This window comes from Panicum virgatum, chromosome 9K (assembly GCF_016808335.1).
Source record: "Panicum virgatum strain AP13 chromosome 9K, P.virgatum_v5, whole genome shotgun sequence".
In the NCBI taxonomy this organism is placed as follows: Eukaryota; Viridiplantae; Streptophyta; class Magnoliopsida; order Poales; family Poaceae; genus Panicum; species Panicum virgatum.
Window position 1 is genome coordinate 4,961,861 of NC_053144.1, and position 26,486 is coordinate 4,988,346.

General features: G+C 45.5%; 2 protein-coding genes, 1 long non-coding RNA gene and 1 other non-coding gene across 4 annotated transcripts; 2 read left to right on the forward strand and 2 right to left on the reverse strand.

Moving 5' to 3' along the window:
• Window positions 1–6,727: 6,727 nt before the first annotated feature.
• On the forward strand, window positions 6,728–7,285 carry LOC120649554. Its single transcript, XR_005665297.1, has 3 exons — window positions 6,728–6,917; window positions 7,009–7,124; window positions 7,199–7,285. It is a non-coding gene; the product is annotated as an uncharacterized LOC120649554 (long non-coding RNA).
• Window positions 7,286–8,255: 970 nt separating this feature from the next.
• On the reverse strand, window positions 8,256–9,113 carry LOC120649555 (protein PELPK1-like). The gene has a single exon (XM_039926382.1). It carries the CDS (start codon window positions 9,038–9,040, stop codon window positions 8,597–8,599), a length of 444 nt encoding a protein of 147 aa, XP_039782316.1. The 5' UTR covers window positions 9,041–9,113; the 3' UTR covers window positions 8,256–8,596.
• A 573-nt stretch (window positions 9,114–9,686) lies between these two features.
• On the forward strand, window positions 9,687–9,759 carry TRNAA-AGC. Its single transcript has one exon. It is a non-coding gene; the product is annotated as a tRNA-Ala (tRNA).
• A 511-nt stretch (window positions 9,760–10,270) lies between these two features.
• LOC120649556 (protein PELPK2-like) lies at window positions 10,271–11,094 on the reverse strand. The gene has a single exon (XM_039926383.1). The coding sequence runs from the start codon at window positions 10,987–10,989 to the stop codon at window positions 10,705–10,707; it is 285 nt and encodes a 94-aa protein (XP_039782317.1). The 5' UTR covers window positions 10,990–11,094; the 3' UTR covers window positions 10,271–10,704.
• Window positions 11,095–26,486: the final 15,392 nt, after the last annotated feature.

A 26,486-nucleotide genomic window follows, 5' to 3' on the forward strand; every position in this document is an offset into this window, starting at 1 on the left:
ATTTTACTGTAGCAAAACCGACTTTGGCTGAGCCAGGGTTGTTTTTCAAACGGTTTCGTTAGTTGGAGGTGTAGGATGTCCGGTTTGCCAAAATCGGACTAGCGTGATAGTTCAGGGTTGAAAAACAGACTTTTCCCTTATTTTAAACAAACACTGCATATTGTCCGTTTCTAATGATATTAGCACAAAATAATTACAAGAGTACCTAAGAGACTGTAATCATGAAAAACAAAAAGTTATGTTATACTACCTACTACTACTAACAACAACTAAGGACATTTCAAAAAAAAAAGGACATGCATGCACATATCAAAACACAAAACTTGCTTGCTTGGTACGAGACTAGAGGATCTGATGAGGATGCCATCGAGCCTATCACCTCCTCTTTAAGTGAACGTCGAACCCATATTTACTGCTCACCTCCAGCTTAATTGGACACCAAAGCTTCTAGCAAACAAGCATGATTTGAAAAGAGAAAAAGAAATAAACTAGCAGTGGTTGAATCTATTAATAAGTTTTCTACCCAACTGCGAATTTTCACTCTTTGAATTCTCACTCTTTGCACAAAAGCAACAAAAATATCTCTTTCAGATGGGCCAATATGGTTTTCTCTTCCTATATTTTCTTTAAAAAAAACTGACATATCGGCTACTTGCCGCTGGCGCTGGGAGACTAATTCGAAAGCGAAATGTTCCCCACAACATCCTGACTGCCGAGACCGACTGCCGAAGCTGGTTGCGAGCCATCCGGTTCCTCTCGATCATTCTCTTCTGACGTTTTCCTCTCCCGTTCCTTTCTGCTGCTATCTTCACAATGATAACGAAAATTCCTGCCGCCTGCCGTGTGTGTGTGATCTTGAGCCAGGCACTCCTGCGCCAATGGGAGATCGGATTTGGATTACGGATACGTACAGGCAGGGGCCCTCTCATCCTCGAAGAAGATCGTGCTCGAGCTCCGCCTGCCATGCCTCATTGGCTCATTGCCTCTTGTATGCAGACAAAGGACTTGAGCTTGCCGACAGCAACAGCGCTGCTACACACCTCGCAATTCCTTGTCAGCTTCTTCCATTGTGTTTCGACGCTTCTGAGTTCTGATTCGCCGACTTGTGCAAAGCCTTCTCGCTAACGATGATCCGTATCCCAATATTCAGGGGTTGTTGATCACATCAAGTCATCAATCCCGTAGCATGTGTCGCCTCCTTTACCCCTTAACGAAATGTAATTGCCTTAAAATTTAATAAAGCTTCGTAATTGAAAAAAAAAATCCCTTAACCGAAACTGTATGGGACTCGTATGTTCACCGTAGCTGCTTTGTTTGTTGTGGTTTCTGCCAAGAATCCTCCAGGAAAAATCAAGAACAGAGGCCAAACATCATAATTGAAGAAATTGATGATCCTGTTTGTTTTCGATTATAATTGGCTTAACGGTGAAAATAAGCGATAATCCCACCAAATGCTCTGCTTATTTTCACTTCAGTAGTAAGCTGCTTCAGAAATTTGAACTAAGAGAAGTGAAAAAGCAATGAGCGAGAAAATATTTGCTTAGCTTATAACCTAAGCATGACAGAGAGAAGCGGAAACAACCAAGGCCAAAGAAAACCATTCTATCTATCTATTATATTAATAAGAGAGTGTTAGAAGAAGCTAAAAGAAGCCACCACGTTCGCCGAGAAGCTAAAAATAAAAGAATTTGGACCATTAGATTTTATAAAGATCTAACGGTCTAGAATAATCATACGAGTCCATGTCATCAGAAGAGTCCATGTCAATCAATGTATTGAACGTGATAAGGAATATAAATAAATAGATGGCAAACTACTAGTACATGTATTGTAACGGCCCAGGGTTTTAAATAGCCAATTTAGGGTAATTAGAATCAAATTATGCATCATGTGCTTGAATTGCTTGAAAAAGGATCTTTTTGTAAATATAAAGGTTATATGTGTAATTATGATTTTATGCAAGGTCCTTTCTTTAGTTATGTTGAATAGGTTGCGTAATTTTAACTTTTGTGGAGGGTGTTTTTGCAAAATTCAGTGCATTTATTGCATGGCAGCAAACTTTGCTTTTAAATCTAAATTTGAAGTGAAATTGCTTTGAAAAAGACAAAATTCCTGGAATTCAAAATTCCTCTTATGTTTTAAAAATTAGCTCTTGAATCTTTGATCAAATAAATTTTTGCACAACGTCAAAGTTGTAGATCTTGAAAAATTGAACAACTTTCATGTTGGGCACTTTTTCATTTGAGCTCTATTTTAAAAGTTATCGCTAGTTTACAGAATGGTCCCTGGAGTTTTTGGAAATTTCGTTTGGGTCCTTTTCCCCTTCCTCCAGCTCCTCTGCTCTCTCCCGCCGCCGACCGACGGCGCCACGCCGCGCGCCGCCGCTCTGGGCCGGCCGTAGGCCAACTCCAGCTTCGCCTTCGCTTCACGTGGCACTTCCACATGCTTCTGGACCCATCCCCATCGTGCTGGTACCTCCTCCGCTTGCCACGCGCCCCCGCCGAGCTTCGCGTGGCTGCCACGGTGCCACCTCGCCGCCGCCAGTGCCGTGCGCCGCCCGCCCGCCGTGGAGGGCCGCCCCCGCGCCACCTCCTGCTTGCCTGGTAGCTTCTACGCGTCGCGCTGCACCTTCACCGCCCTCCTTTGCCTTGAGCTGGAGCCTCCATCTCGCGCCACGCGCCCAGTGAGGCCACCGCCGGCCGCCACCGCAATCCGCCGTGGCTAGCCCGACGCAGTGCCCCAACCCCTCTCCTCTCGCGCGCATCAAAACCAGGAGGACCCCCTCCTTCTTTTCCCTTCGCGCTTTTGCCAGTTCCTCCACCCCACGCCCCGGAACGCCGCCGCCGCTCCACCGAACGCCGGCGAGCCTCAAGCCCGCCGTCGAGCCGCGCCTCCACAGCCGCTCCGCCCAAATCGACCCCACATCTAGCTTCGCCTCGACCCCGCGAAGCTCACCCACCCCTCCTCCTCGCCCAGTCCTCACTGGAGCGCCTCCTCCGCCGTCCTCCTCCGCCGCCGGAGCAACTGCTCCGCGGGGAACATCCAATCCGACCACCCCGAGCCCCAAGAAGACCACCATTGGGTTCGCCTTGGCCTGCTCTCCATTTCCCCCAACCCCACCCTCGCCGCCGGTGACTCCTCTCGCCGGTTTTGGCCGGTCAACCACCGCCCCTCTGCTCTGACCCGGCCGAGGACCTCGGGTGAGAAGAATCAAAAACTCAGGGGGTTATGTGAATAGGTCGTGACTCATTTGAATAGTGCCACTAAGGACTCCTTTGTAATATTTGCAGTAAACTTTGAAATTCCATAGAAAATCGTAGGAAATTCAGAAAAATGTAAAATTGGATGTTTTGGAATCCTTGAGAGTAGATATTTGCAGTAGAATCATAATACATTAGGCTTTTGTTGAAAGTTTTTGCTGTACAAGTTGTTTTGTGTCACTAGCTTCATAAAGACTAGTTATTTAATCTTTTTCTTATCTGATGATTAAAAGCTTGTCTTGCAGTGAAACTTTTATGGTAGTTTACCCATGTAACACTTGTTTTTCTATAAAAATTTTATGATCAGTTCTTTGGTGTAGCTATTTATTTGATTTAATCCTTGTTTAGTAGGCTTTAATTATGGTAAATAGTTTCTGTTCATAATAAATCATTAAAATATTTCTGCATGTTCTTCTTGATTATCTTAGCTTGTCCAGGAAGTTTGAGCCTCAGTTCATGGCTAGAACAGGAGCTAAAAATGAATCTTGATAATCTGTTGTTCTGTATTGTTTATTTTCTCATAATTAATTATCTGTAGATAAAATCATGAAAATTTCACAGTAGCTAGTCCTTTTCTGTGTAAACCTCCTGTTAAATTTTGAGCTTCTACTTTGCTCTAGTTTGACCTGTATAATTCAAGCTTGATCTAGGTGTTATCTGAATGAAAGAATTGTTGTGATTAATTGGCTACATGTCTTGGCATGATTTTTGCAGGGTAGCTTAGTCTGTTCATTTTCTGTTTAGGGTAATTGTTGCTAAATTTATTGCTATTTGTGATCTGAGTTGTTTATTTAATTAGCAAACCTTGAGTTAAATGCTATAGGAATCAACCACCACTCATTTTATGAAGTTAGTATAACTTGCTTGTGCTGTTGATCATGATGCCTTGTGTAGTTAAATTTGTTATTTAACTACTCTATAAACGATTGCCCATGTATGTTTATAATGTTGTTCTTGCATTACATATAGACACGACTGCCTTATCGGACAGAACGTACGAGCTGATCCCGGAATCTGTCGGAGGTGATCTCGAAGCTCAAGCGAACACTGCTGAACTAACTGAAGCCCCGAACCAAAGTTCGGAAGAGCCTAGAGCTGAAATAGTTAGCAACTACCGAGAAGGCAAGCCCCGGACATAACCTATATTTCAAATTATTATCATTTACTGTTATTATTTACTTGTGCATTTACAGTTCTTAGGATTTGAATTGAAACCCTAGATGCATGATCCTAGGAACCTATGTACTGAACACTAGACTCGAGATCGACTACTTGCTAAGCTTATAGGACCGGTAAAAGTCGAGTGATTGCCTGTCACTCGCGAGCTTTATAGAAATTGTTTGTTTACTTCTGTTATCAATATAAGGACGACGGACGGGGTTGTGATCGATATCATGACTTTATGTGAGACCCCGTCTGTGTTGATGAACTTGCTAAGGTCGCGGGGTGTGGTAGCGGTGGTTAAGTTTTTGAAAGTACTAGCCACATGCCGTAAATATGGTACGCGGCAAGCCTAGTAGCCGATTGGACCAGGGAGTGGATATACCTTTCACTCTCTCTTTAGAGATAGGTTTTTAAATGTTATTGTTGATCAACACTACGACTTCAAGGGACAAGGGTGGACCGGGCACGGGTGGACCTTGGAGCCCTGTAGTCGGGGAGAGTGACCCTATCCACAAGCCGGAAAGAAAGGTCAACGGTTGCTTAGAAGTGACTCGACGGTGCTTCAAGCGTGTGTGCTAGGTTATCCTTGCAAGGTTGAATTTCGATTCAGAATCGTCCGCCTCTCACGATGAAATGAGACTGCTTGATCCCTTTGCCACACAGAGTAATAAGAGCAACAATATTATTTATTAATCTTGATGTTTGCTTAGTTTTCTACTATGTTTGGATAGTAGTTGCTTACATAGAATGGTTAATCTACTAGAATCTTGAAGGCTAAAACTTGAAAGTAAGGATCTACTCTTTATTGCTTTTCAGCAAAAAGGAAAACCAGAGCCTCACAATCCTTGCATAGTCTAGCTATAGTGGGCTACTTATACCCGTTGACGGTTAAGTCTTGCTGAGTATTAGAATACTCAGCCTTGCTGTTGATACCCTTTTTCAGGTATGAGTCTTGAGGACCAGGTCGCTAGTTTGACCTATCCCTGCTCTTTGCCTCCTGGCTGGTCTGTAGAGTGGGATTCGTCTTCGGCCGGCAATGACCATGACGAGTGATACCTTGCTTGGGCTAGCTTGGTATACTTTTGCGACGTGTTGTAGCCATCGTTGTCTCTTTCTGCTGCTTTCAAACTCTGAAGTTAAAGTTATGGTTTGTATAACTGCTTTTTAAAGTTTGTACTTGTAATAATATTTTAGAACTGGTTTGTAATCATTTTATGCCTGTGTTGCAAAACTTGTGGTTGTAATATCTCTGGACTCGCCTTCGTGCGGGGTATGCTTGTTCGATCCGAGAACCGGTGGTTGTATCGGAACGTTACCCGACAGACCAAGAATTGTTCCGTTTGAAGTGCGTTTGAGCTAGTGTTGCCTTTATGGTGATGCCCTGCGCACTTGAGCCGGGATAATTCAGGTGGTTCTGCCACATGTATGAACGTGATAAGGAAAAGGAGTACAACCAAACCATGACAAAAGAACACGTATAGAACTCCGACAAGAAAAAGGATTGCGGCTTTATAAATAAATAGATGGCAAAATAGCATATTCAAACAACAATTACTACGGGCTTATTTTCTGCGTGTCAGCTGCCGGAGATTGCTTCCCTCCATCTTCAACATCCCTTCACGCTGAAGCAGCGCCTCGACGCCGGGGGGCACGACGAGTCGGGTACTCCCTCTGCCAACCTGTTGCTTGCGACCGAGGTATTAACAATCTGATTACTTCTACAACCTATCTTTTATCCATCAAGCTCAGGTATTACCTCATGCCACCTCTTCTTCATGTCGTACAGGTCCTAACAATATGACATACAAAAAAATTAGACAATTGACAACATTTGGGCAGTCATGGAACATTAAAGTGAGAGTTATAAGAATATGGGAATCAATTAATTTTGCAACAGACGAACTTATGAGCTTAGATATGATTCTTATGGATGAACAGGTATTGTTCTTTGTAACATAATTTTTTCAGCAATAAATCTTATCACATGTTTAAGTACTCACTATAAAAGCATTTATTGTCTTTTACAGGGTGATACAATTCGTGCTACTATTTGGAAGAATCTTATTGACAGTTATAAGCCAAAGATCATTGAGGGCTCTATCTATGCACTTAGCAATTTCAAAGTCCAAGAAGATGCCAGATATCATCCAGTAAAGAATATATTTAAAGTAGTTTTTGTCTATAACACAAATGTTCAGGCATTGGATGCAGATTTAGTCAATTTTAAAAAATATTACTTTGAGTTTGCTTCTAGAGATACACTGCTAGAGCGAAAAAATATAGATAAACAATGCTAAGGTATGTCTATGATAAGTGTCTTAAAATTATATCTACATTCTAGATTTTTAATATATTAATCTTTTTTTCTTTACTGTTTGCAGATGTTATTGGATTACTCACAAAGATTAAGAAACTTGAATCTAGGATCATAATGAAAAATACTGCCAATCCACGCAAAAGGGATATTCGAGAGATTGAACTTCTTATATCAAAGTAAGACTCTGCATTTGCTTCAAATTAATAAGGACCGTGAAATAATATTACCATCATTTGATCTAATAAAGTATTTTATGGCACGACTTAGGGATGATACAGTCAGGATAACTCTATGGGGACATTTAGCTCATTCTCTGAACGAGGATGTTGTTGGAAAACACACTGTCATGATTGTTACATCAACAATGGTGGAAGGTTTGCAAGGTAAATTATTATTTTAAATATACACAATGATAGTTACATTCATGAAAATTAATATACTTTTATGAATTAAATAGGTACACTATCTCTAAAGTCAACAAATGGCACAAGATTATATATAGACTTAGATATACCTGAAACCTGGAAGCTTATTGACAAGTATGTGAAACATTCATGTCTTTATTCATTATTCAAAGTTCAAATTCAGAACTGACTTTTAATGGTACCCTAATAACACATATCTGTAGTGTTCCATATGAAGAAACTGTACCAAAATTAATGGAGGTAGATAAAAGTACAAAAGGTACCATTCAGGAACAAATGTTTTATAACAGAAGAACTTTACAAGACATTACTCAGATGAGACACGATAACCCAACAGATCAGGTACAATACACTATTCACATATATGATTATTTAGTTGAAAATTCATGATTTTAATTTTTTAATGAGCACTAAGCCTTTCTTATCCTTAACATGATATTAAAATTTTAGGATTTTGTGTTCACATCGAAAGCTACAATTGAACAACTAGAAAATTCTTCTTGGTGGTACATGTCATGCAATGGTTGCAACAAAATGTGCACTAAAGTAGACGGCAAGTATTTTCTTCATTGTACTATCTATGTTCCTGAAGTAGCTTTTTGCACCTTGAATGCTTAGGCCGTTCCACATCCTCGATGGTTATTTTTGCAAAAAAAAACCATTCTATTGCCATATTAATCATGATGCAGTTTAATTTTTGTCGTTTACATGAAGAAGAGGAATTGAAGAATCTTTTATATTAAAAAAATCAAAGTACTAGCATGACGTGCCAACCATCACAATCGAAGCTATCAGCAGCCTAATAACATGAGGCTTGCTCTCGGCGATTTATATTAGGGAGTGGCCTTTGTTGCAGCATCTATGTTCTCGATTAGTCGCCTTTGCACCTTGATGTCCCAAACACTTTTTTTTTTTTTTTGAGAATTGATGTCCCAAACACTTTGTCGCTCACGACAGTTCTTGCATAAAAAGGTTTCCTATTCTCCACTTTTATTGGTCCCTTGCGGCAATTCAGAATAAAAACATCGAGCCCTTTTTCGAAAGGTCTGTTGGGCTATGATATGATCCTAGTGATGGGCTGGGCCGAGCTTGGTAGAGAGAAACAGACGACAAATCTTTCGGCCTCAAAATAGAAGTGTAGGCCCACAGGTCGAAACTGAGAACCAGAAAATAAGACATACACGAAAGAAATGGTAGTACATATGTACATACGAACACCCCTAAAAAAAATGTGTCCATACGAACAATGGCACGGCACTTCAAGTCTTCAACAGAAACAAAAATACTCGCGTGCTCCAGACACGCAAACAAAAGAGCTAGCAGCCAGTGATCACGCGAACCCACCACGCAACCAAACCGGCCGCCGGACGATGGGCACGGCCATGGCATCGGCATCGCACGCCGCGCGCGGCCGCGGCGAGCGCTCCTCCCTACGCCGACGGGGGCGGCGCCAGGGACGGCATGGGGATGTTGGCGTTCGGGATCGAGGGCATCGGCGGCAGCGCCACCTTTGGCACGGACGGGACGGCGGGGATCGGCGGGAGCGCCACCTTGGGCACGAACGGTACGGCGGGCATGGGCGGCAGCGCCACCTTGGGAACGGACGGAACGGCGGGCATGGGCGGCAGCGCCACCTGGGGCACGGTGACCGCCGGAACCGCCGGCATGGATGGCAGCGTCACCGGCGGCACGGTGGCCGCGGGCATCTGGGGCACCGTCGGCAAGGTGGGCACGGCCGGGAGGCCTGGGACGGCGGCAGCGGGAGCCGCGGCTGCCGCGGTCGTGTCGGCCAGGTGGCGCGCCGCGTGGCACGAATTGCTGCCCAGGAGCGCGCACGCCATGACCACGGCCAGGAACCTCGCAGCGGACGCCATTGCGCGCACTCCCAGCAACTAGTAGGCAGTCTGGCTGATTGTACTCTGCTGCTGCAGGGATCGGCTCTTGCTGTGTCACGAAGAACAGGGGGTCAGTGCGTGGCGATTTTATACCCCAAGTGAAGGCGCGATTAGATTGGTTGGTGGGCGGATCGGCGTGGCAGCCCAGGTTCTTTAGCCGGAGTTGGTGATCAGAACGAACAAGGAGATTAGTTGCAGCGATCGACAGTCGTGGATGCTCGCCGTGTGGCTCAGATTTCTGTGTTTAGGTGAGCAGCAGGGTCGTGCCCTGCGGCTCCAAACCGATGCAGTATCAATAAGAAGTTAAGAGCTGTCCCTAACTGAAGAGATAAAACTGAAAACCTGCTCGTTCATGGCAGAAAGTAATCCCTGACACGAATCAAAATCATCAGAAGATACACTGAACTGAACAAAAGAACGGTAGCAATTCACAACCAAGAGTCATATACAGAGACCCAACACTAGCTCAAATAAAGATGGCTTCACGCCCTCACTTCGGGTCAGTCATTTCTGCGTGCCCTCAGGCTTGGTCAGTTCTTTGAATGTGCGTCGGAGTCTCATAGAGGGCGCCTACGCGTCTTTATTTGATACTATAAATAGATTACATAGATTAGATGTTCATAACGGGGATGTAGCTCAGATGGTAGAGCGCTCGCTTAGCATGCGAGAGGCACGGGGATCGATACCCCGCATCTCCAAGCATATTGTTTTGCTATTTTTCTGTTTCGTGCGCATTGTTTTGTTTGTTTTTGTGCCTGCTAATAATGGAGGATCCCATCAGCAGCCTTACCGTACGCGGGCACGCGTCTCCTGCATGACGAGCTCTGGTCGATCGCATTTATTAGCAGCAAGTTGTTTTTTTTAGTTGTAGACAATCTACTACAAGAATTTTTGTTTGACACGCATGGGTTCAAGATCATCGTTCTGCCACCTGGTGGATGGAGAGACTCCGGAGTACATGTTATCTGGATGGTAGGGTTGCAGGTGGGTATCCATTGGTATTTTTGGATTTCTCATGTTAGTTCGTTTTCTCTCCCAAATTAATTAGATAGCATGCCACTCTAATTTATTTTATTAAGTTTTGGGTCGACCCAATAAATATCCCTACTGGGTGGTGACCAGAGTAATGCTTTGTTTTTCTCAATCTCTGAATACATTCATGCGTCAGGAAATTTTCTGAAGCCTGAAGGAGAAGATACAGCGCCGGCATGTAAAAACGATTACACATCACGTTAGTATCAGGTAACAACAATAGCACCACACTACTTGTACATCTTACACTGAATTTTGCAGCCCTGGCAACGATGTAAAATTATTACTACTCACACCGACGAAGCTAGTAACATTCATCGATAGAGCAGTATATATGTGGTGTTACACGCGCACCGTATCGCGTGCACGTCCATACCCTACAACGACGTAGCAGACATCACGACGAAACGAGAGACACGCGACGCGTACGTAGTCTCGCGTACACACACACACACACACATATAAACACAGAAGAGTACCACCACCACACCCCCGCGCCGGCACTTGCGCACGGACCGACGTCGTCGAGGCCGATGGGCCCGCAGCGCGGCGCGGGAGAGGCTTTCGTCCACGCCGGGAGCCGGCAGCATCCGCGGACGAGCGCGCGGCACCTAAGGCACGGCGGGCACGCCGGGCACGCCCGGCACTTCGGGCACCGGCAGCTTGGGCACTTCGGGCACCGGCAGCTTCGGCACTTCCGGCATCGGCACTTCAGGCACCGGCAGCGTCGGGATGCCCGGCACCTCGGGCAACGTCGGCAACGGCACGCCAGGCACCTCGGGCACCGGCAGGGCGGCGAGGAGGCGGGCGGCGTGGCACGTGCCGCCGCCGCCGCCGAGGAGCGCGGCGGCCATGACGACGAGCGCCACGGCGAGGAGGCGCGAGACGGAGGCCATGGTGGTGTCGAACGGGGAGCTGAGCTGAGCTAAGCTGCTGGTGCTGGCTGTAATACCAAACGCTTAGCTTTGTTTCGTGAGGCGCGGCGATGGAGGGAGCCGTGCATGGCGGCTATATAATAAGCAGCCCGGCCGCCTGGTGATGCGCCGCGCATGCACCACCAGGCGTTGTCGACGGCCGCTGGTGGCCACCCAACGCCGGCATGGGTCGGGCTTGTCGTTACGGGGTCGATTGGTGAACGAGAGACGACCGCATGTACATACTGTACCCAGCTCGTTTTTGTTCGCTCGCTGGCTTGTCTTTTCGGCTACGCGGCGGAGAGAGAGGAGGCGACACATCTGCAGCCCGCAGGGCGCACAGCGACACGCAGCGTCCATCCTTCTGGGCAGGGCCGTACCGGCAAATTCGAAGGCCCTGTGCGAAACTATGAACTGGACCTTAGTACCATCGTTGCGCCTGCAAGTGCCCAGTGAAATCCGGAAGGTCGAAGTGCAGACGTGACTTGTGTCGTGGCTGGCGAGCGGTTATAGTGGAAGCGAAAAAGATTGCACTGCGATCTGCAGATTTGATTGAAAGACAATGGTCAAGCGGCATATTTCCTCTTCTATGACATATTTGGGCTACAGTTTGCTTCGTATTAGATCAAAATATAACTAAAACAAAATCTACTATATAACTATACTTAGTATACTCATTATATTTTGGGGCCCCTAAAATTTGAGGGCCCTGTGCGGTCGCACGGCCCGCACGGGCCTAGATACGGCCCTGCTTCTGGGACGATGGGGATTTGTGTGGCGGGTCACTGCCCTTTGCGAGGTGGGGTGCTTGTGCCCTTGGGTCGATCGAATTGCGGCCGGCGAATGGGGTCCTTGCCTCGCCGGATAGCCTTTGCAAAGGTTTCCTTGGGCCACGTCTCAGAATGTTAGAGCTTTGCTTGCGGATCCTGTATGTACGTCTTTGAGAAGTCAAAATATTTTACGGAACAAAATAAAGCAACAAAGGGGATGTAGCTCAGATGGTAGAGCGCTCGCTTAGCATGCGAGAGGTACGGGGATCCATACCCTGCATCTCCATTTTTTTATTTTCCACGTAATGTAAATATTTTTTTCCTACCCTGCTTGCTATGCTACTTCATTTATCCTGCCAAAACCGATGGGAACGGAGCAAACAATGAAAGCTTACGTCTGCAGCCGTTGGTGTCCTGGGGACTACGGTGGTCTTCTACGTACTGTACGAAGCGGGAGGGCATGTCCTTTATCTAAAAAAATAATGGCTACCGATTCTCGGTAACATTCCATCTTGAGCATGTTTGTGTTGGTAGGGTCCATCTTTCATGAGCAGACTAACACAAAATCTACGCAGCAAACAATTAGAAGGCTACATGTTGCAGACTGCAGTATTATATATGTTATAACAATAAGCAGCCTCACCAAAAGAATACAGATGGCACCAGATACAGTAGAAGATGCACAGATGTGATCAACCTCCACACCGTCCACAGGAGACCACCTTCTCCCGTGCGCCAACCATCACAAGGGCCAAATTTATCCGATTTCGACAATTGGATGACTTAAGTTGTCTAGTTTTGTAGTTGAAAGTTGAAAGTCAGACTTTTAAGATAGTTCGAGGGTGTAAATCAGATTTTTTTTTATAACACAAGCATAAATTATTGAAACCAATATCCAGGCTTGTTCTTCCTAAGCCACATCAATGATCCTAATGCAGCAAGAGAGAGGGTCGTCACCGGTAGGAAAACACAAATCAGCAGTCTTCTCAAAAACTATGTTAAATAAACATCGTGAGTTGTAGCACCGGGAAGTAGCTCTCTTCAAAATAAGGAATCTGACACTATTGAGTGGCCTACAAGATTAGCATTTGCTTCGATTCCTTGAAATATGTACTCTCATGTAAATTCAAGCCCTGGTGCCAGTCGGTGCCCTCAAAAAAAAAAAAGAAAGAAAAAAAAGAGGTGCCAGTCGGTGCGGAACTGAATCAGCGAAAGCCCAACCTGAAAACTCCAAAACATCGATGATAAGCGACAACAAAGTTATCTTAGCTAGGAAAAGGCTAAAACCTTGCATTTTTCAAGAATTATGCAGAGAACCAAACAAAAGGAATATGTCTAAGTGAGCTTTTGTATCCAAACCAAGGCCATGTCATGGAAAACTAACTTCAGCACCACTGGCGGAGCTTAGTGGAGTTTAGGGGTGGCCAAGGCCCCCCTGATCAATGAAAATTACCACTAAATGAGCAGTAAATCGGCAACTGTTCATTGATTTTCAGAGAAGATTATCATAGCTGCCCCCCTCATTAGCTACTCAAGCTCCGCCACTGTTCAGTACAACTCAAAGATGGCACATGAAGAAAAGGCTAAGCAGATATTTCTTTTAGCACATACTAGTATGCAAGGGAAAATAGAAATGGTACTGAATGGAGATGAAAGAATAAATGTTCCCATGCATGGAGACATTTTGATAATTTGACCTGATTCAAATTTCAGCGAGGAAACCAAAGCTACTATTAGTCAGCGTCTTAGGGCCTTACCAGTCACCACAAAATCGATTGGCTTGAAATACAAGTCAGAGCAATTCAGCAAAACATCGAAAAGATAATGAAGCCTTTTGCGAAAGGATTAGGCAACTTTCCAATAAGTTCTCAGTGGATGCTTGTTTCGACCAGTAGATTTTTTCAGTGTTCTTCGCTAATCAACTTTTACACGCACAAATAATTTGGCCAACATGTGGAACTCACGAGACGCTGACAACGTGATAAAGACGGAAAATATCTCGGATGGACCACGCTTTCCCTCGTGCTGTATGTACGAGCACTTGATTTGCCCGGACAAACCATTCAGGTGACGCTGACCTCCCTTACCAGCGGGCCCCGCCACGACCATCCTCCCCTCCAGGCCCACCTGTAAGCGGAAACGCCGCAAAGGCAAGGCTCCTCCCCTGTGGGGCCCGCCGATGCAGTGGCTCACGTACGGCAGCGCAGCGGCCACTTCTCCGGGGTGGCCGGTGGGAACTCCAAGAGTGGAGTCTGGGGTGGTCCCACAAGCCAGTGACCCGCTCGTCGAATCACGTGACCCGCCACTCCCCACTCCCCGAATCGAGAATCAATTTTCAATTGCTAGCTGTAGGATTTCTTCCCCCAGGCAACCAACCAGCCTTTTCCATTGCACGCTGCTCGTGCTCGCCGCCTGCTCCCCGCGATCGTCTCCGGGGGCGCCGCCGGCTCACCGGCGCTTCGTCTGCGTGCCCCGTCTGCCCTTTCCCCGGGTATAATCTCCTCCCTTTGCCCGACTCGTGGTTGCCTGAACTTCGCTGGCGGGTGTTGACACTCAAAATTGGCATGAACCAAAGTAGGCAAGATAAAGATCAAAATAGCCAATTTAATATTAACTCTTATTATTTTGCAAGTTTGCAATATATGACAATTGTGCAAGATATGGAGATCGTTTTGGGATATTCTGGATATGATTTCATCAATGAGACAAAGATGGACACAAAAAGACATCAAGATGAGGTCAAATCATGGGTTTTAATGCACCAAGACAAAGTCCTCGTCGAGACGATCGAAACGGACATATGGATCGCCTAATTCGGAGTCCGGGTGTAGGCGTTATGGCGCCAAGAAGTTCGCCTATCTGGGCAAAACCGGTCTGACCGGATTTGGGGACCGGTCTGACCGATTTTGGCTGCTGTGCAGCACGAGGAGTCCGGTCTGACCGGATTTGGTGACCGGTCTGACTGGTTTTTAGCAGATTAGTCCGAATTAGAGTTGTAATTTGATTCTAGGTTGGTTTGTAACATATTTTTGACCTCCCACGGGTACAGACCTTCTCACCCTATAAATATAAAGGGCTATGGCCGATCGAGACACACCAAATCGAACAAAACATTATGCATCTACTTTTTACCTCTAAACTCTAGTCTTTTCCAATCTCCCTTGCTGTCCATCGTGATCTCCACGGCCATTGATGACGTCCTAAGCTCGCTGGTCGACCTAGGGCACGTCCGGCGACGTTCACACCCTGACGGTGTCCCTCTCGGGCGATAGCTTCGACGGCCTTTGCTAGTTTGCTCGTAAACTAGTCGTTCTTCGTCACATAAGCGCGTTGGTTATCCTTTGCTGGTTTGCTCGTAAACTTTGCCGCTCTTCACCACGTAAGTGTGATACTTATCCCTCGAGACGACCGATTCCAGCGAAACCTTAGAAACCGGTCTGACCGGTTTGCGTAGCCCCATGGCTATTCGGTCCGTTTGCGACTCGTACATTCGAGTGCTCACGTGTATTGACCGAGATTTGCGTCAACACATTTTGGCGACTCCGCTGGGGAAGATAATTCTGGTTATTAAAGCAACCGAATTTTTCTACCCTAGCCCTATGTTAATTGATCTACTATTTTGGTTCGCCTTGTTATTGCATCTGGTCTCTTTAGACCGATTGCAAATATAATTGTGGTATTGCATCAGGCTGCTCAAGCCGATTGCACTCTACTTTGCTTGCTACTGCATATCAAAGATCAAAAGAAAAGGCAAAGTGTTGGTTATTGATTGGTTGGATTATCAAATATATCTGGATTTATTGATTACAAGACCAGAAGCATCAAGACCTACTAAGAAGTATACATGGCGGGTTATTCATATGTACCACAACAATATTACTACACCACGCCTGAGGTACAACATGCAAGTACATCATATGTTTCTACTGATTATTTTGCTAGTACCATAAATTCTCATGTTGATGTTGCTAGTCATAAAGTGGTATACATATTGCATTGGCTAGTGATTATTCAGATAGTTTTAATTATGCTGCTTATAATTCTGAAAATTGCTTGCAACAGCCCATGCCAAATAATATGCATAATCTGAATTTTGATGCTACTAGCAACATACAACATACATATTTTCATACATCGGCAGCAGAACAAGTTCACATGCCGATGAACAATTATCAAGGCCAAACTAACATAGTGAGTTCGCCCAATCTTTATGAGACATCATGCGCTAATGATTTTAATACTTTTCAGCAAGGTGTTTCATATGCTTATTCATCGGCAACAAATTTAGAATATTTGACTCAAAGCATGCCGATGAATGAGAAAATTAGCCATGCTGATTTTAGAAATCCAGCCAATTATTCACAACCATTATATGCTAGAGTGGAAGATGCATGTATAAATTCAGCACCATATACAAATTCTAATACTCATACTTCGGTTCTAGATGTTTCCAATACTTATAGCCGAATTAATGAGAATTCAGCAAGATCACATTCATCTCCACAGATTAATTTTTCATGTGTTTCATCTCATGCATCATCACATAGTTTCGGTACTACTCATTCTTCGTTAACGAAAGTTCATGCTTGTGATTTTGCACAAAAAGCTGCACCGAACAGTGTTTCTACTATATTGCAAAATCCAAATACTTTGTGAGATGCAGAACATGCTGAGCTTAAGAATGATGTGATTAAAAGATTTAACAAGGATAAAAAATTTGAGGATAAGCTTAGCAAATTTGCAGAAACACAAATAAGATTGTATAAATCTTGTTTCTAAGAAACAGAGCAAGGATTTGTTCAAGTAATGGAATTACCATCTATTGACGATATATTCAAGGAAATGAGATTTGCAGCTACAAAGCCGGTTACATCATCGGTTGATAGTGGAAGAAAGAATAATTCCGATATGGGTAGCAATTCGGTTATGGTGAGAACCGAATTGAATAAAGATCGTCCCGAATCTATTGTATTGAAAGAGAAAAGTCTAGCTGTACAAAAACCTGCCAAATTCAATAAAACAGCTATGCTTGACTTTTCGGAAGCTAAGAGACCCATATCTGTAAGTAGCCTTGTCAAGTGCAATAGTGAGCAACAATTTATGACTGAACGGAGTTTGGTCGGTGATATACATCAAGATACTAGAGACCATTATCTCAGGAGCAATGACAATATATTGACGGGCCAACATTCAGAGTTGTCCAGTCGCGCTGGAACAACCGGTCAGACTGGGTCAAGTCGACCGGTCAGACCGGTTCCTGCAGGTAGTGCTGCAGGTGGGCATCGAGAGGAAAGGCATGATATCATCCACATAAAGGTTCCTCGCCTCTCCAGCATATTTGACAAGGTACGCTTTTCAAGTAATTTACCCAATTCCAGATCAGATCATATGATTTCAGTCGATACATCTACTAGAGATATGATTGTGAATAATCCTAGAAGATCGATTGAGGTAGGTAATTTACTTGCTAGCAACAAAATAATTTCAGATAGTGTCGGCCAGTGCATTGTGAAAATTAGAAAGGCCGATAATAGTAATATTTTGGCATTTAGACTCGCTCCGTTATCGTTGACAAAATTTTTCTCTACATGGTTTACTTGTGGTCATTCTGGGATTAAAAACAAGAAACCAAAACCGAAAAGCATTGTGAAATCCGATGATAATATAGTGATAAGCTCTAAAGTATCGGATGTGAGAAGCACAAGGAAAGGTATAGCCGAATGGATTAATGAGAAATTTGAACCATTCGTTTGCTCAGCCTTAAAACCTTCTCCACAAAAGCGCCGGTTAGAGAAAATAAAATATACTTTCGATTTGACTTTGTGTGATGATTTATTTGATATATTGCTGGAGAAGAATTTTATTAAACCTTTTGGTCACAAAGTCTTGTTGTCATCTCTTGATGCAAAGGAGCGAGATTATTGCAAGTTGCATAATTCATTTGATCACAGTATCCAGAATTGCAATATGTTTTTGCCAAATTATACAATCGGCCATTAACTCCGGACGATTGAAATTTGCTCATGAACAAGAGAATGACCAATTGAAATCAATTGGTCTTGATGATAAGAAGTTACAAAATTGGCCAACATCGGCCAGTCCATGTAACAAGAAAAATATTGGTGAGGAGGAAGATTCTAAGCCCTCAAGTGATATAGAAGACATTGTCCAAATTGAAGATGTTTCGAAGGACGATGAGCTTAATAAAAATCTGGAAAATACTGGGGGGCGAACAGGTTCTTCACAATCGGAACAAGAACCGATTACTCCTGCTGTGCTGACAAGACAGGTCAGACCGGTTGCTCAAACCGGTCAGACCGGTTCTGATCAGGGATGCCTAGAAATATTGAAATCAGAGTGTCTTAAGATAAATGGAGCTAAAGACCATAATAAGCACAAGGGCAAGAAGCTGAAGCTCAGTTTTGATGAACTTCTGGCTAAATACCTAAAAGAGAATGATGCCAAACGTGCTAATCGGTCAAATGATGTTAAATCATCAAGATTACCTCCTAAGCATAATTCTGGGAGTTGAAATTGGCAAAGAAAAAAACTTTCATTCAGCAGCACCATATTCTCCTTCGGGGCCATCGATGTCAATTCCAAACGCTCTGCATCCCGCTAGTTTTCATCACTATTCATCATGGGGATGGGATGATCCATGGGCACATACTCCTTCATATTTTAGACCATATCATGTAGAGTATGCAGCACCAAGAGAACCATCATGTGCAGGGCAGTCGTGCGTTGAGAATGACCGATTTAAGCCAAAGTATCGGTCTAGAGTTCAAGAGAAGAAAAAGGTTGTCAAGCAGATTTATGTAGTGAAAAAGGATGGTCGCAAAGCTACAAGTTCAGATCTGAATACAATTGCTGAAAAGCCAATTAATGTGTTAAAGACTTCGGCTATTAATGGCAATGAAAAGGAAAATTCAGCTGTTGATATTCCAAATACCAAATCTGGGCAAAAGAGGTTAAAGGAGCCGAAAATCAAAAAGAAGGTGCCGCTGTCCAAAGCTCAAGCACAGCCGAGGTATTTGCTCAGCTCATCAGGTTGGCAAAAGAAGAAGCTCCAGAGACTTAGTGCCCAGGAGCTGAAAGAAAAAGGCATGGCGTGGGTTCCTAAAGGAAGCATTCAAACTCAAGACGAAGATGATGTTTGCACAGAAGGTGCAATGCAATTAAAGAAGAATAGAAGGTCCAAGAGACGATTTTCAAATATAAGGTTTGCACCAAATCATAAAAATTATTGGTCAGTACAGAGTTCTAGCTGGATAAAAGTTTGGCATTTACATTCAATTATATTTTGATGATGAGTTATGCCATCAAGATGCCGAAAGTGTTATGTTGGGTTACTTTATGCTAAGTTAAGGAGCATTGCAAAGACCGATTGTTTTCATAATGATTTGGTCGATTTAGGCATATGTGGTGAAGATGGTTCTAGCCATTGCAACAAGTATTCATAGCTGAGGTGGTGTGTACTCGGGCTTGTATCTCACTCATCATGTGCAAATGAAAACAACAAAGATGATATTGTTATCCTGGTTAGTACCAAGTAACATGGCCGATGAAGTTTTATTGGTTTTAGAATAAAAACATAGATGATGTACTAGTATTAGTCATCGGTCTTCTATGATTTTGGCCAAAAGAGATGTTTCTTGGTACGCAAACTTTACCAAGAAACAGGGGGGCATATATTGACAATCAAAATTGGCATGATCTGAAGTAGGCAAGATAAATGCCAAAATAACCAATTCAATATTAACTCTTATTATTTTGCAAGTTTGGCATATATGACCATTGTGCAGGATATGGAGATCGTTTTGGGATATTCTGGATATGATTTCATCAATGAGACAAAGATGGGCACAAAATGGCATCAAGATGAGGTCAAATCATGGGTTTTAATGCACCAAGACGAAGCCCTCGTCGATACGATCGAAACGGACATATGGATCGCCTAATACCCAGAAAGTTCGCCTATCTGGGTAAAACCGGTCTGACCGGATTTGGGGACCAGTCTGACCGGTTTTGGCTGCTATGCAGCACGAGGAGTCCGGTCTGACCGGATTTGGTTACCGGTCTGACCGGTTTTTAGTAGATTAGTCCGAATTTGAGTTGTAATTTGATTCTAGGTCGATTTGTAATATATTTTTGACCTCCCACGGGTACAGACCTTCCCACTCTATAAATATAAAGGGCTATGGCCGATTGAGACACACCCAATCGAACAAAACATTATGCATCTACTTTTTACCTTTAAACTCTAGTCTTTTCCAATCTCCCTTGCTGTCCATCGTGATCTCCACGGCCATTGATGGCGTCCTAAGCTCGCTGGTCGACCTAGGGCACGTCCGGCGACGTTCACACCCTGACGGGGTATAAGGATCGATGGACCAAGAGGGGGGGTGAATTGGGCCTTTTTCAAATTTCTAAAACAAAATAAAGCAACCTTAACCTATGCAATACTAGTAAGGCTCAATTCACCAACTGGCTAACTAAGCAAACTACACAAGCTATCAAAGATACAACAAGATATGAAACTAAGCAAGGTAGAGCTAAGTTATGATCTCTAAGGTCAAGCACATGAATAATTGCATGAAATTAAGTGCTTGAAAGTAAAGAGTGGGCAAGAGACAACCGGATTTTTTTTCCCGTGGTGTCGATGTGTTGGCACACACCCCTAATCCACTTTGTGACACTCACTAAGAGTCTTGTCACCTCCTATGTCACCGAGACGAGGGCGCTCACTAAGAGTCTCCGTTCACCATCCCGGCGTGGTGGAGCTCAAGCCACGTACAAACTTCTTCGGGCTCCCACAATCAACTTGGCAAGCTCCGGAAGAAACACCTCAATTACCAAGATCGCCTAGGTGCTGCCAATCACCAAGAGTAACAAGCTAGAGCCTTCACTTGAGCAAGAACCGATCACCAAAAACGGATGCACACAAGCTTATCTCTACTCAAGTCCTTAGTCTTGCTTCTTGAATGATTGAATGATCAAATGTGTGGAATATGAAGCTCAAGGTGGCTCTCAACAATAGTATGAGTGTATGAATGTTGCCTGGTGTCAAGAGACTTCAAAATGACCCATTGGAGGGGTATATATAGGCAGCTCACGCGGATAGAGCCGTTGGAGAAAAGCTGCCAGAAAAGTACGCAACGCCGGTTAATCCGACGGTCCTCCAAAAGTCGTCGTCAGTTTAACCGATGAATGTAAACTGCCCATTTGGAAAACTAGCCGTTACAACTCGAGCAGATTAACCGACGTATCATCGGTTTAACCGGTGAGTGTAGTTGTCCACTGATTAACTGAAAAACCAACTCTGTGGACAACTGCACCGACGCTAACTCAAATCCATCGTCGGTTTAACCGGTGAGTGTAACCTTAGAAATCCCTGGAAAAACCAACGTTCTGCACAATTGCACCGACATTAATTTCAAATATCATCGGTTTAACCGGTGTATATAACCTTGAAACAACCTGGAAAACCAATGTTCTGGACAACTGCACCGACGTTAATTTCAAATATCGTCGGTTTAACCGGTGTATGTACTTGTCCAGACTCTGATAACTATGTTTAACCGACGTATAGAAAAATGGAGTCGTCGGTTAAACCGGTGTATAGACTTTTTCTGATTTTTAGCTTTTCTGATTTGAATCTTGAATGAAATCCAAATATTCTTGAGATATAAGTTGAAAACCACTTATTAGAACTTCTAGGAACCTGAGTGATCATAGTGTGTATCCATTTTTGATTGACCATGTCCATGCTCAAGTTACTTGGCCTTAACCCCTCTTAATAGTGCGACCTCTACAAAACTATAAAACCTATACTAATCTAAGTGTTCTTCTCAACCTTGTGACACTTACGACTAGAAAGATCCTTAGTCTTGTTACATGCTTGAGTTGAATACCGAGATCGCCTTTTTGAATAATGAAATTTAGGGGCCTCTTTAACGTATGATCCAATGAGCAATAATATTTCATTAAGCTGCACAAACTCATTAGTCACAATAATGGTTGTCATTAATCACCGAAACAAACCTTGAGGGCCTAGATGCTTACAATCTCCCCTTTTTTGGTGATTGATGACAACACAAACATAAAAAATACGAGAGAGCGAGAAAGATAAATAGGAGAAACTCAAGCAAATTCGAAAGAGAACCAAAGAGCTCAACGGCTCAAACGGAATCTATAGATATGTCTCAAAACACAGCATACGCAAGAGTCAAATGTACATATCCATGAACTAACATCAAATGAGATATAAAACATCAAAGTCCTGTAACTACGAGCTGTCTCTAGCTCTACCCTCCCCCTGACTCCAACTCCCCCTAACTCTCTCCCCCTTTGGCATCAAAGCACCAAAAAGGCGAGCTACGGGTCCTGTTGTCGCGGCACGGCGAGGAAGCGGTCCAGGTCGTCATCATCATCGTCATCGGACGGAGAACCCTCGGTGATGAACGGGAGCTGTGGGTCTGATCTGACTGGAGGTGTAGCTGTCGTGGAGGCTCTCGTGCTGGCACTGCCTAGGAGAGGGTCCGTAGAACTGGTAACCGGGTCAGCAGAAGAAGTGTCAATATCTGAAGTCGTGACTGCTGAAGCTGCCGGCTGCGTCGACTGCGGAAGTATAGACTCCTCTCCTCGTCCTCCCCCTAAAGGTGGTGCCTGTGGTACAACGGGGAGGGTGACTGGCTGAACCGCTGACGGTGAGTCCTGAAAAAGCGTAGTCGCTGGCAGTGGCGAGAAGAGCGGACGACCAGCAGACCCAAGAAGTGCGGACATCGAGAACGTGGTCTCCGGTGTCGCCGAAGAAGCTGGAGCTGCAGTAGGGGCTAGAACTGGAGTGACTGCAAGCTGAGGTGCTCCAACACCCTGAAGTCCTGGCTGCTGTGGGGCGAGTCCGGTGTGAGTGTAAAGCTGTGTGATCATCCCGAACATCGCCATCATGCCCTGCTGCATCTGCTGGAACTGAGCGTCTGTCCTCTGAGAGACTCAGTCAATGAGCCTGACAAAATGCTCCTCGGCTGCAGCACGCTCTCGGGCAGCCTCTCTCTGAATAGCTGCAAGCTGAGCCTCATGGGCTCTCCTGACCTCCTCCTGTGCGATCCGATCCTCTCTCTGCTGAGTGACAAGCTGCTGAAGGAGAGAGGTGAGCTCGGACGGCTGAGTCACCTGGGACTCTGTGACAGTAGTAGCTGCTGGTGACGATGGAGGTGGCTCTCTGGACCCTCCTGCATCGTGGTCGTGACTGGCTGGTGCTGCAGGAAAGTACTCATCATCCTCGGAGGAGTCTGACTCAAGCTCAGACCAGTGAATCTCATCATCTCCTCCGGGAAGCTGTGCCTCTGCTGCTAGTAGTGCCTCGTCCTCCTCTGCCACTCGTGCCTGCACCTCAGCTGACAGCCATGCCATAGCAGCTCTGTCTGCCTATCTGCCCCTCCTCCGGTCCTGTGGTGCAGTGGGACGGTAGACTGGGAACCTGGGGGCCTCATCCTGACGGTAAACTGCACTAATGGGTGACTCAGCTGGCACGATCATAGAGCAGATGTAACTGATCCAGTGAGCATAAGGAAACTAGCGTACAACACCCATCCCGTCAGTGATCACATCCTCTATCTCAGCCAGAATAAAATCCACTATGTCATACGGCTCGTGAGTGAGGATGTGTAGAAGCAGTAGCTGCTGCAGTCCTGTGAACCCCTCTGGGTAGCCACTCCTCGGTAACAGGGTCATCCGGAGTGCCATGTGAACTGCGTATGCCTCTGGGGTCAGCAAGCTAGGAACTCTGGCATACGATGCTGGAAATGGCTGGCGGAAGCACTGAGAAATCGCCTCGTGAGAAGGTGCAATCCCGCCAATCATCGCCCTGCGAGGTGGATCTGCATCTTCGTATACTCTCTCGTGCAGGGAGACATCGACCAAGTCGACTCCAAGGATCCCTGCAATCGTTGCCCTCGACAAACCAAAGACCTGGCCTCCAAACATGAAGTGCACGGCTCTGCGCTCGGGAGCAATCCAGGCTGTGGCAAAGAACACTCTGACCCAGTCCTCAATATATCTGTTCTACTCCATCTCAAGTAGCCTGGGCAGACCTCTGAAGTGTGCAAAGTGCTCTCTAATGTCTGCTCCCCCTGCGGCTGTCCTCAGTGAAACCCAATCGAGCACTCTGTGCGGAAAGATCTGATGTCCCCGCCTCTGATAGGTCTCGTAGAAACTGGCCTGAAGGAGCGTCCAGAACCTACGGTCAACCCTGCTGTCACGTGTCACGGGGAACCAGTCCTCCTCTGCTACACTCCACCTGAGCCTCTTGACCTTCGCCGCATTGGCCTTGGTCAAGTTCTGGAGCAGCACACCTGGCTCCAGACGCACAACAGTGTCCATACGGAACACTGCGCGCTCGGCCTCTAGGGCCTCGGCTCTGCGAGCTGTTACTGCTGCAGCTGTGGACCTGCGAGGCTCCTGTGGCTGGTGACCTCCTAGCGTCCTCGGTCCAGTGCGACGCTCGGTCGCTGGCGAAGAACCTGCTCCAGGGGACGTCTGCCGAGTGCGGCCTGAACGACGTGGAGTCGGTGACCCCTGAGTACTCTGCCCCTGAGACTGCTCTGACTGCGCTGCATCTGAATCTGAGCGATCTGACTGTGCAGCTGCCGGCTCCCCCTCAGACGAATCACCCTCTGTCTGCTGTGTAGTGGCCCTGGCACCTAGGACCCTGCCCATACCTCTGCCTCTGCCTCTGCCTCTGGCTGGCAGCTCCCGAATCGCGAACGGACGAGCACGACCTGACGCCTGCTCCTCGGTGGCCTTGGCCACCATCTTGGCCCTCTCGGCCTCCCTCTCTGCACGGGTCTGCTTTCGGACTGGCTTCTCGACCACGACCTTCTTTCCCTTCCTTTTCTCGCGACCCATCTCGGTCAGGCAATAAATCGAACACCTCGCGAGCACTGAGCGAGATTGTGCTGCGGCTTCGGCGTGTAGGGTGCTGCTTCGAGGGCGGCGCGTGGTGCAGGAGCGGCGGCTCTGAGCGTGGCGGTGGCGCGGAGTGGCACAGCGGCGGCAGCGCGCGGGCAGTGGCGCACGCGGGCGGCGATGGCGCAGGCTGCACATGGCGGCGGCTTGGGCTGGTGGCGTGCAGGTGGGTGGCGTGAGGAGCGAGCGGCGGTGGCTGCGTGGATCGGCGCCGGCGGCGTGAAGGCGAGCGAGGGTGCGGCGGCGTGAAGAGAGAAGGAGAAACAGAGGCCGGCAGCGCGGGCAAGAAACATATATGACACGTGGGCCCCGTGTTTTTCCTTAACGCCGGTTAAACCGATGCTTAGGTTTAGAACGCCGGTTGAATGCATCAGTTTAGTTCACCCGAGACTCCAGCAGAAATTCATCTGAACGCCGGTTGATCCGACGATATGCATTTTGAACTCACCGGTTGAACACTGCTATCACCGGTTGATTGTTAGGTCAGATCAGTGTTATGTTCACCGGTTGATTCGATGATGTGACAATTGCATACGCTGGTTGAACGCCTGGTTTTAATTGAGCTAAGACAGAACTTAGTAACGCCGGTTAAACCGATGGTGTAGATCCATTAAGCGTCGGTTTAACCGGTGAACCCGAAAAACCTTCACTCAGCTCACTCTTCTATGCTAAATCCAATAAACTTATAAAATTTAACTAAACTCAAGTTAATGGACTTGCATAGGCGATTTTACGCCTCAAAATACTTAGGATAGCATAGAGCTTAGTAATTTTTCTTTTCGAATATAAGGAAAAACCGCAAAGCGAGACAAAGCGCCAAATAAAATGTATGAGCCTTGTCATAGGAATATTGAAGATAGAGAGCTTCAAACTCATCATGACATGACTCACTAGGCAATAACACACCTAACACTTTGCTCTATTCACTTTTCATGAATTAAGACCTTGCATATGAAACAAGTCTCATTTTCATCAAGTGATCTCCTTTGTGACCCTTACGCATACAATGATGGTGCACATCTATATGACAAGAAATATATAACAAGAATTTAAGTTCTACTTGTCAAGTTTGAACCCACGGGAAGCTTCTTCATGATGAGCCTTTCTACAAGCCTAGAGGAAAACAAGTGGACCACCACCTCTAGCTAAACCCATGCTCATCACTATCTTACTATGGTTAGACAAGTATCCTATATATATATATATGCATTTTTCTATATGACATGGCAACTTACATGACGTTTGCCGCATCTAATACATTAAGCTCATTCCTTAGCCTAACAAATGTACTCTCGTCTAATGGTTTTGTGAATATATCCGTCAATTGCTCCTCGGATCTCACACCTTGAAGAGATATGTCTCCTTTAGCTTCGTGATCACGCAAGAAGTGATGGCGAATATCAATGTGCTTTGTGCGAGAGTGTTGAACCGGATTTTTGGCAATTTTTACGGCACTTTCATTGTCACAAAGGAGTGGTATCCTATCTAGTTTCACACCAAAGTTCAAAAGGGTTTGCTTCATATATAGGATTTGGGCACAACATGCACCGGCCGCTATATAATCCGCTTCCGCGGTGGACAAAGCCACAGAATTTTGCTTCTTACTCGACCAAGAAACTAAAGAACGCCCAAGCAAGTGGCAACCCCCGGAGGTACTCTTGCGATCCACACAGCTTTTGGCAAAATCTGAATCCGAGTATCCTAAGAGATCTAAGCTAGCGCCTTTGGGGTACCACAAGC